Here is an 11,558-nt window from a genome sequence, read left to right on the forward strand (position 1 = left end):
TAAGGGGATTTTCCTAGATATCAAACTTGGGTCTCCCGCATTGTAGTCAGACATTTTACCAAATGACCACCAGGGAAGTCCTCTTGGACACTTAAAGATGGTTAAAATGGTCAATTTCATGTTATGAGTAATAAAATAAAATTTTAAAAAAAAAAACTCTCAGAATCACTCCCTGAGAGTAACCACAGGAGGGTCAAGGCTGATAGCTACATGGCAGAGGCTACCTGCACACCCAGCCTCATCTCCACCCTAACAATGCAGGGGCAAGGACCATCTTATGTGCTCAGGACTCCCCACTTTGGTCCTTGGAGATGTCTCAGCTCCAGTCCTGTATGACTTAACCTCAGCCTCTTTGCCTGATCCAGTAAGTCTTGGGTCACCATCTTCTGTAGGAGAGTTGGGGCTGAGTTCACATACTCCCAAAGAGACCTCTGCAATCCCAGAGGTGGTAAGCCTGGCTCCAGCCTGAGGGTATAGAGACCTATTTTCATGATGAAAACAAGAGCAGGGAGTTGTCAGGTTTATGTGGGAATTGATGATGCAGGGGGTTGGATCAGACTGTGGAGATTCTAAGACTCATTTTTTTTTTTTTTTTTTTTGACTGGTGCTCAAACAACATAAAAGATTCCCCTGGAACAGGGTTTATGCTGTGAGGACCACTGATGTCAGTCTCCTGTGTCGTGTTGACCCTCTGACTCTGCAGGTTCCTCCTCTGTGGATGCCCCAGTGACTGTAAGGATCTTGAGCAACCATGGATTTTGGTGTCCTCAGAGGAGGGCTGTCTGGTGATTTATATTGAGTCACCATTGGTTTGTTAACCCAGAAACTCTGTGAAGTTGGCTCTATTTCTTCTTATTGGCAGTAATTTTAAAATATGGTGGTAAATTACATATAGCTTAAAATTTGCCATTTTAACCATTTTTAACTATACAGTTCAGTGATGTTAGGTATATATTGTCGTGCAACCAATCTCAATAACTCTTTTCACATCTTTTTTCTCCTCTTTTCTAAGAAGAAAACTAAAACTGCATCTCTATTAACAATAAACACTTTCACCCTTCATTCGAGTCCCTGGCAAACCACCATTCTACTTTGTCTCTAAGAAGTTGACTCCTCTCAGTACTTCATGGACATGGAATCATAGCATGTTTTTTTGTGACTGGATTATGTCACTGACCATAATGTCCTCAGTGTTCCTCCACACTATAGCATGAATCAGAATTTCCTATCTCTTTTAGAGAACAGACTTGTGGACACATTAGGGGAGGGAGAAGGTGGGATGAATTGAGAGAGTAGCATTGAAGCATATATACTACCATATGTAAAAGAGATCACCAGTAAGAATTTGCTGTGTGATGCAGGGAGCTCAACTCGGTGCTCTGTGACAACCTAGAAGGGTGGGATGGAGTAGGGGGATGAGAGGGAGTGTCAGGAGGGAGGGGACATATGCATATTTATGGCTGATTCACATTGATGTATGGCAGAAAGCAACACAACAGTGCAAAGCAATCACCCTCCAATTAAAAATAAATTTTAAAATATATATTTGAAAAAAAGAATCCCCTTTCTGTTCAAGGCTGAATAATATTACACTGCATGTATAGACCACATTGTGTTAATTCATTCCTTCATGGATGGACATCTGGGTTGCTTCCAACTTTCAGCTATTGTGAATAATGCTGCTAAGGAACACAGGTGTACAAATATGTCTTTGAATCCTATTTTCAATTCTTTGGGGTATACACCCAACGTGGCATGACTGGATCATGTGGAAAATGTATTTTTCATTTTTGAGGAAGCACCATACTGCATCCATAGCTGCTGCCCCATTTTACATTCCTACTCACAGTGCAGAATGTTCAGCAGTAACATTTGAGCAAGAACAAAACAGTCCAGAGAAGTATATGACTTGTTCTAGAGTGCCACAGCGTTTGTAGAACCAAGATTCTATCTGTAGTTTCCTGGCTCTTTGAATGCTTGCTCTTAATCAAAAATGTTAACTTTGGAATATCAGGGGTGGAAGCCCCCTTATCACAATAACTGGTGGTCGCTGGATCAGCCTAGTATGGCAAAGCAGTGTAGTGAGGAGACATTTCATGCCCCAAAGCAGCAGGAAACACAGTCCTGTCATCTCTGATTCAGAATGAATGTTAGTCCCCACTCCCTCCAGGCAGTTGGGAGGCCACTGTAGTTTGATGCTTTGACTGAGCTGGGCTAGAGTTTGTGCCTCCCCTCAAATGTCATCTCATTCCTCCCCAGAGTAGAGTTCCTATTCCATGCCACTCTGCAAACAATGAAACAGAAAGTATCCAGGTTTCAGGATCCTTGATGAAGAAAAGTGCAGAGTCTGAGCACTCTGCTCAGCAAGCCCCTAAAAGAGTCACTTCAGCCCTATCAAAGAGGGGAGGAAATAGTGATGATAATTTCCCCTCTTTCGTGGGGCAAAGGAGAACAAAGAATGAAATGTAGTTTCATAAAAATCAGACAAGCAGGGCTCGTTGATTTCAATTCAAAAATCAGCATTCTTATCCATCCAACTTATACCAATTAAGCACCTATGGTGTGCCAGCCTCTGTGTTGGAAGCTTTTGCTTCTGTAGGGGCAGAAGACTTGGCTTTCTAGATTCTTCAGCTGGGCTAACAATTCAGTTGACATAAGACAGTTTAACACAGTTAGTTTAATATGTACAGGAGCCCCATAAAAATTTCTGAGGCACAAAGACTGTCAGACATTTGAGGCTTATATGACCACCTGAGTTAAGAAGAAGGGGGTGGGGATCTGGGCCTTCAAATGGGAGGAAGACCATGCACAGCAGGATGAGAAGAGCAGGTGCCTGGCGAACAAATGTATGCCCACTCCAGGCAGGTAAGTCTTTCTGAGATTAGAAAGTTCTCTGTGGTAATAGCTCTCTTCCTGGCATAGGTCTCCGAATCTGAATTATTTTGAACAGTTAAGGGAGCGGTAAAGAGCTTCTCCTGAATCTAATGGGTCTTAATTAACTTTAGCTCAAAACATTTTACTGGTCAAAGGGGCACATTTGAGGAGACATAATCCACTCCGTCTCACTTCTTCTCAAGCAAACTTTCCAGTAACTTTGAGACAAATTAGAAGTCTTCTCTATGATTGCAGAAACCAAATCTCAGAGATGGAGAGCTTGCCCAGTGTGTCCTTTACCACCTGCTCCATCACTTCCTTACTCCATAGAACTGGACCCCAGTGCCAAGGGCGGATGGACATTCTTAACGGCTTTATGTTTTCTTTTCTCAGCAGACTGTAGCCTCCTCAACTATGTCTAGGATGTTGAGCCAATTTGTTCACCAGTTTGGTCAGAAGCTCATCTGCAAGCAGCTGCTGGAACCCATAGATGAGTCTGAGAGACCTGTGGCTCATCTGAACATCCTAAACCTGGTGATCCTGGGTGTGGGCAGGATGCTGAGAGCTGGCGTGTACATTCTGGCTGGTGCAATGGCCAAGTACATAGCTGGACCAGCAACCATCATCTCGTTCTTGGTGGCTGCCATGTTTTCTATGTTATCTGGGTTCTGCTATGCTGAATTTGGGGACTGGGTACCACGCTCTGGTTCTGCGTATCTCTACAGCTATGTCACGATGGGTCAACTCTATGCCTTCGTCATTGGCTGGAATGGAATACTTCCATTAGTCATGGGTGAGACAATGGGCCAGCAAATGGTGTGGGGCTTAAGACTGGGAAACCATGTTGGAGGATTGGATTCTCAGTCATTCATGAGACTTTATTCTTGACGTTGTGCAGGGAGGTTGATAATAGTGTCAGGAAGACCCCACAACTGCATTCAACTCGATTCTATCCTGTGTCCTTAAATGATGGACCATGAACCCAGAAGGAAAGGGAACTGTAGGGAGTGGGTGAGAGGGAGGTGTGTCCCACAGGCTCATCCCCACACCATAGTGAAGTCTTTGCTCAGTTGTTGCCTTCCTGGGATTTGCCTTTACAACTTAATTTCAAATTTCATGCCTTATCCCAGCCCTCCCAGTCCCACTTATGTGTTTTCTTTTCTTGTATAACATTGATCTGCTCCTAACATATTAAAACACCTGACATTTTGGTGAATCAATTGGGTCTACTCTCCTCAACCCATGAAAAGAAATCTTTGATATTTTGTAGCAGGTATTTATATATATGTGGTATTTGTGTATACATAGGCTTCTTGTATATAAAGATATTTTATCTGTGTTTTTAGATCCTATGGCACATCAATTTTTGTTTGTCAATGAACGCTCCTTTTTCTGCCTCTGCAGGCACTGCCGCCTTGGCCAGGGCATCAAGTTACATCTTTGACAGCCTGATTGGGAATCACATCTCTCAGGCATTACAGGAAACTTTCTCTCTGCAGCTGCCTTACTCCCTGGCCACATATGCAGACTTTTTTGCCCTGGGCCTGGTACTGCTGATGACAGGTGAGACAGGGATCAACAATAGGGTGGGAAGAGCAGGGTGTGGAGTGGGAACTGGTATAGGAAAGTCTTGACATGGCAGACTGGTGGGGGATTAGAAATAGAAAGAAAGGTTTAGAGACAGAAGATAAGACAAACCATTGTGTTCCACCCTTAGCATTATTGACAGTTTGAGCTTATCATTCCTTGGTGTGCAGTGGCTGTCTGTGAATTTTAGGTTTTTATTTTTTAATCATTTTTAAGTGTTGAGTATCATCTTTGACCTTTGCTCACTACATACCAGTGACATCCACCGCTCCAAACTGTGGCAATCAGGGCGTCTCCAGACAGTGCCAATCCCTTGGGCATTGGGGAATTTTGTCTCTTGGGGAACAAAATTACCCCCTAGCTGAGAATCATTTACTTAGACCAACAAATCTTCCTATGTACTGAGGCTAAAGGTTTTTTTTTTTAATTAAGAAAGTTCACATTCACTTTTTTTTCACATAGCATAAAATTAACCACTTTATTATTTTTCCCAGCTTCAGTGAGGTATAATTGACAAACAACATTGTGTAAGATTAAGATGTACAACATCTTGCTTTGTTAGACTTGTATTCTGAGAAGATTGCCACAATAATTAACTATCTCAAAGTGTACAATCATTTAGTACATCTGTAATGCTGGGCAACCATCACTTCCATCTAGTTCCAAACACGTTCATCACCACAAAAGGAAACCCTGTTCCCACTGAGCACTGTCTGTTTGTCCACCACCACCAACTGCCAGCCCTGGGCAACTATTTGTCTGCTTCCTGTTGTTGTTCAGTCACTAAGTCATAGCCAACTCTTTGCAACCCCATGGATTACAGCATGCCAGGCCCCTCTGTCCTCCACTATCTTCTAGAGTTTGCTCAAATTTATTTCCATTGAGTCAGTGATACTATCCAACCACATCATTCTCTGTCACCTTCTTCTCCTGCCTTCAATCTTACCCAGCCTCAGAACCTTTTCCAATGAGTCAGCTCTGCCCATCAGGTGGCCAAAGTGTTGGAGCTTCAGCATCAGTCCTTCCAATGAATATTCAGGGATGATTTCCTTTAGGATTGATTTGTTTGATCCCCTTTCTGCCCAATGGAATCTCAAGAGTCATTTCCAGCACAACTCAAAAGCATCTATTCTTCAGTGCTCGGTCTTCCTTATGGTCCAACTCTCACATCCATACATGACTATTGGAAAAACTATACCTTTGAGTACACAGACCTTTGTCAGCAAAGTGATGTCTCTGCTTTTTAATATGCTATCTAGGTTTGTCATAGCTTTCCTTCCAAGGAGCAAGTGTCTTTTAATTTCATGGCTGCAATCACTGTCTGCAGTGATTTTGGAGCCAAAGAAAAGAAAATCTGTCACTACTTCCACTTTTTCCTCTTCTATTCACCAGGAAGTGATGGGACTAGATGCTATGATCTTAGCTCTTTGCATGTTGAGTTTTAAGCCAGCTTTTTCACTCTCCTCTTTCACTTTCATCAAGAAACTCTTTAGTTGTTCTTCACTTTCTGCCATTAGGGTGGTATCATCTGCATATCTGAGATTGTTGATATTTCTTCTGGCAATCTTGATTCCAGCTTGTGCTTCGTCCAGCCCGGCATTTCACATGATGTACTCTGCATATAAGTTAAATAAGCAGGGTGACAATATACAGCCTTGACATACTCCTTTCCCAATTTGGAACCAGTCCATTGTTCCACCTCCAGATCTAACTGGTGCTTCTTGACCCGCATACACATTTCTCAGGATACAGGTAGAGTGATCTGGTATTCCCATCTCTTGAAGAATTTTCCACAGTTTGTTGCCATCGACACATTCAAAGGCTTTGGCATAATCAATAAAGCAAAAGTAGATGATTTGCTGGTATTCCCCTGCTTTCTCTATAATTCAACAAATGTTGGCAATTTGGTCTCTGGTTCACTTGCATTTTCTTAACTCAGCTGTATATCTGAAAGTTCTTGGTTCACATATTGCTGAAGCCTAACTTGAAGGATTTTGAGCATAATATTGCTAGCACTGAAATGAATGCAATTGTATGGTAGTTTGAACACTCTTTGGTATTGCCCTTCTTTGGGATTGGAATGAAAAACTGGTCTTTTCTAGTCCTCTAGCCACTGCCGAGTTTCCCAGATTTGCTGACATATTGAATTCAACACTTTCACAGCATCATCTTTTAGGATTTGAAATGGCTCTGCTGGAATTCCATCACCTTCACTAGCTTTGTTTGTAGTAATTCTTCCTAAGGGCTTCTTGCCTTCATACTCCAGGATGTCTGGTTCTAAGTGAATGATCATGCCATCATGGTTATCTGGGCCATTAAGACCCTTTTCATATAGTTCTGGGTATTCTTGCCACCTCTTCTTAATCTCTTCTGCTTCTGTTATGTCCTTACCATTTCTGTCCTTTATCATGCCTATCCTTTCATGAAGTGTCCCCTTAATATCTGCAATTTTCTTGAAGAGATCTCTAGTCTTTCCCATTCTATTGTTTTCCTCTATTTCTTTGCACTGTTCACTTGAGACAGCTTTCTTGTCTCTCCCTGCTATTCTCTGGGATTCTACATTCAGTTGGATATATCTTTCCCTTTCTCCTTTGCCTTTCATTTCTCATCTCCCTCAACTATTTGTAAAGATTCCTCAGACAACCATTATTTTAAATTAATTAATTTATTTTAATTGGATGCTAATTACAATATTGGGGTGGGTTTTGCCATACATTAACATGAATCAGCCACGGGTGTACATGTGTCTTCCCATCCTGAACCCCCCTCCCTTCTCCCTCCCCAGCCCATCCCTCATGGCTGTCTCAGTGCACCGACATTGAGTGCCCTGTTTCATGCATCAAACTTGCACTGGTCATCTATTTCACATATGGTAATATAAATGTTCCAATGTTATCCTCTCAGATCATCCCACCCTCACCTTCTCCCACAGAATCCAAAAGTCTGTTCTTTACACCTGGGTCTCTTGCTGTCTTGCATAGAGGGTCGTTGTTACCATCTTTCTAAATTTCATATATATCTATTAGTATACTGTATTGGTGTTTTTCTTTCTGACTTACTTCACTCTGTATAATAGGTTCCACTTTTCATACCTCATTAGAACTGACTCAAATGTGTTCTTTTTAATAGCTGAGTAATATTCCACTGTGTATATGTACCACAATTTTCTTATCCTTTCATCTGCCAATGGACATCTAGGTTGCTTCCATGTCCTGGCTATTGTAAACAGTGCTGCGATGAACGCTGGGGTACATGTGTCTCTTTCAATTCTGGTTTCCTCAGTGTGTATGCCCAGCAGTGGGATTACTGGGTCATATGGCAGTTCTATTTCCAGTTTTTTAAGGAATCTCCACACTATTCTCCTTAGTGGCTGAACTAGTTTGCATTCCCACCAACAGTGTAAGAAGGTTCCCTTTTCTCCACACCTTCCCCAGCATTTATTGTTTGTAGACTTTTTGATCGCAGCCATTCTAACTGGTGTGACATGGTACCTCATTGTGGTTTTGATTTGCATTTCTCTAATAATGAGTGATGTTGAACATCTTTTCATGTGTTAGTTAGCCATCTGTATGTCAGACAACCTTTCTGCCTTCTTGCATTTCTTTTCCTTGGGGATGGTTTTGGTCATTACCTCCTGTACAATGTTAGGAACCTCTGTCCATAGTTCTTCAGGCTGTCTGCCTACCAGATGTAATCCCTTGAATCTATTTGTCCCCTCTACTGTTTAATCAGAATGGATTTTATTTAGGTCATACCTGAATGGCCTTGTGGTTTTCCCTACTTTCTTCCATTTAAGCCTGAATTTTGCAACAAGAAGCTGATGATCTGAGCCATAGTCAGCTCCAGATCTTGCTTTTGCTGACTGTATAGAGCTTCTCTATCTTCAGCTACAAAGAATATAATCAATCTGATTTCAATCTGACCTTCTGGTGATGTCCATGTGAGGTGTTGTCTCTTGTGTGGTTGGAAAAGGGTGATTCTATGACCAGTGTGTCATGCTTTCTGTATCTATAAATGTATCAATAATTTGGGTGTTTCATATTACATCTTTCCCACAGGAATAGTGGCTCTGGGAGCTCGTGAATCAATCCTGGTTACCAAAATATCCATTGGAATAAATATTTTGGTTCTCATTTTCATTATCATCACTGGCTTTGTTAAGGGAGATCTGCATAACTGGAAGCTCACAGAACAGGACTACAAACTGAACACATCTGGATCCAGAGACATCTATGGCTTAGGAGGGTAATATTGGCCTTAATATATGGGTGAAGGGCATGCAGAGCTGGTATGGTGTAGACTAAAGATATCTGAGCTGATGGATCCAAATGAAGCAATTCCTGGAGCCCAGGACTTGTGGTATGAAGGGAGAAGCTCAGTAGAGATGGCTGAACTCACCTCACCCATGTTTTTCTCTCTCCTTCTCTCACTGTAGCTTGGGCCTTCTGGGTTCTGGGGGTTTTGCACCTTTTGGATTTGAAGGGATTCTCCAGGGAGCAGCTACATGTTTCTACTATTATTTTGGTGTTGATGGCATTGCCACTAAAGGTAACATGGTCACTGTATGTCCCATCTGGGGTTTGGGAACAGACTGGCTGCCCCTGGCTTAGGGGAACTCTGCTTGTGGAGCGCAAAAAGGAAGGGGATTTTGTGATTTCACTCCAGTGTGTTTTCCTGACCCAACACTTCTTCCCTTCCTGCAGGGGTAGAAGCTCTAAACCCTCATCGTTCCATCCCCTGGAGCATTGTGATCACGATCTTTATCTGCTTTTTGGCATATTCTGGTGTCTCAGCGGCATTCACCCTCGTTGTGCCCTACCACCAGATTCAGCCTCACGACCCTTTGCCACAAATCATCCTCCAAGTTGGTGGCTCCCCGCCAGATACTTCGTGACTATTGGGACCCTCTGTAATTTTATATCCAGGTCAGTGTCATGGTTTTCTCCCTGTCTACTGTCGATGCTCAGATCTCCCAACCCTTAGAACTGATAGAGAAGACAGGGAGACACCTTACCCCAAGTCTACAAGAGAGCAGAAATTCCAGTCTGTCCTGCTTCTCCACATCCTTACATGTTTCCATCTTCTCTTCCAGAATCCATACTGCCATGTTCAGAATGCCTTCTTTGATCTACACAATGGCAGAGGACGGGCTCCTTTTCCGGGTACTTATGCGGATTCATGTCCACACAGGCACCCGTGTCGTGGCCATCATGTCTGCTGGAAATCTTACAGGTTAAAAAAAGAAAGAAAGAAACCTAAGCCTTAACTTACATATTTTCAGCCATTTCTCACTCCCTTCTTCACCTTATTTGTGCCCTCATTCTAGGGCTCATGGCGTTACTCTTCAGATTCACAGATCTTGTGGATCTCCTGGCAGTTGGGACCCTGCTCATTTACTCCCTGGTGGCATTTTCTATTCTTGTCCTCAGGTGAGACACCACTACACCTCGGTAGGGAGTCTTGGAGATTAGTTGGGATGTAACAGTCTTCTGCCTTCAGCTATCTTCTAAAAGTCCTGCTCTGCTTAAGACAGGACACATGTGAAATAGGCTGTGTGATGTTGGATGAGTAGGGGCTGCTGTTAATATTGCCTTAAAACCTGTAATTCAGGTACCAGCCAGACCAGAATTTAAGCAAGAATGAGAACACAGAGGAGGAAATTGAGATGCCTGACCCTGATGAACATCCTTTGGACTCTGAACCTGAAGCAAGAAACTCAAACATTCTAAAGAGTCTGTGGTTCCCTATCAGCACCATCCCCACTAGGAAATCTGGCCAGATTGTCTACGGATGTGCCTCACTACTCGGTGAGCAGTGGGATTTCTCTTTGGTCGTTTGCTGAAATTGACAGTATGGTGTTGGAGTGTGTATTTTGTCAACTGAGGAGTCTTGGTGATATGAGGGCCCTTGCTGAGGTGGGCAGCCTGGGGAAAGGTGTGGCCCAAGGCCTTGACATCTTCAGCTTCTGAAGGTGAACCTGTTCTCCTCCACCTTGACCCCTGTAGTTCTCCTGATGATAATCTTGAGCCTGATCCTGGTCCAGTGGTCCAGTCAGGGGTTCTCTGGAGACTCCAAGTACACACCAGTGGCTGTGCTGCTTCTGCTGCTCATCATTGGGGTCACAGTCATCATCTGGAGGCAGCCCCAGAACCCCATTCCTCTTTATTTTAAGGTAAGTGACCTTATGTGCCCGAACTGTCCACCAGGAGTGAACATGCTTCATGGTCTAAACATCCAGGGAGTGAGGGGAACTGCTAAATCCAACAGACTCTTCCCTGATTCCCCCTCAGTACTTTACATATACAGTCTGCGTAGGCACTGAATACACAGTCTGAAGGCTGGTCTTCTTGCCCACTTGGGGTAGAGTCTCTCATTCAGGCATCTGGGGTGTGTTTAGGTATGAACTGACTGCCCCACAGGTCTCTGCTCTGCCTGTCCTCCCACTAGTGAGCATCTTTGTGAACATTTACTTGATGATGCAGATAACTTCTGGGACCTGGGCCATATTTGGCATCTGGAATGTGATCGGTAAGTGGCTTTCTGGCATAAACAGACCTATTGAGTGGCTGATCCCAAACTGAACTCCCCTAAACTTCTTGGCCACCATAATAGGAGGCCTATTGGACGTTTGTAACCAGGAAGAGTGCCTACTTATCCTTCTCATTTTCTCATTTCCTTACTAGGATTCCTCATGTACTTTGGATACGGGATCCGACACAGCCTGCAGGAGAACGATGAGCAACAACCACCAGCTTCCACCTCCCAGACTCTTGACAAAAACACCCCTACTGCTGACTCATCTTAACCACAAGTCATAGATGCTGTGTAGAATCCCTATATACATAGGAGGTGTCTTCTGCTACATAAACACTTTCAGCCGCTATGGAGTGTGAAGGTGTATGCATCTACAGCCCTGTCTTTATTGCCAGTGGACAAAGTGACTTTAATGTTCTCTAATTTTTAAGTAAGCTTTTCAAAGCATGATGTACATACAGAAAAACACATGCTTCTTAAGTGTGCACCAAGACCAATTTTCAAAAAGAAAGTACAACAACATAACCAGCAGGAGAAAGAAAATGTTCACCTGGCACCTGAGA

General features: G+C 43.2%; 1 protein-coding gene across 1 annotated transcript; it reads left to right on the forward strand.

The window, feature by feature from the left end:
- The first annotated feature begins 3,297 nt into the window (after positions 1–3,297).
- LOC102413638 (cationic amino acid transporter 3-like) lies at positions 3,298–11,266 on the forward strand. The gene is given in 12 exon segments (XM_025268349.3): positions 3,298–3,667; positions 4,279–4,437; positions 8,520–8,706; positions 8,897–9,009; positions 9,165–9,335; positions 9,338–9,386; positions 9,554–9,693; positions 9,788–9,890; positions 10,072–10,268; positions 10,467–10,633; positions 10,881–10,989; positions 11,145–11,266. Coding segments are annotated over 12 exon segments (1,887 nt in total).
- Positions 11,267–11,558: the final 292 nt, after the last annotated feature.

Source organism: Bubalus bubalis, chromosome 18, assembly GCF_019923935.1.
Source record: "Bubalus bubalis isolate 160015118507 breed Murrah chromosome 18, NDDB_SH_1, whole genome shotgun sequence".
Taxonomy (NCBI): Eukaryota; Metazoa; Chordata; class Mammalia; order Artiodactyla; family Bovidae; genus Bubalus; species Bubalus bubalis.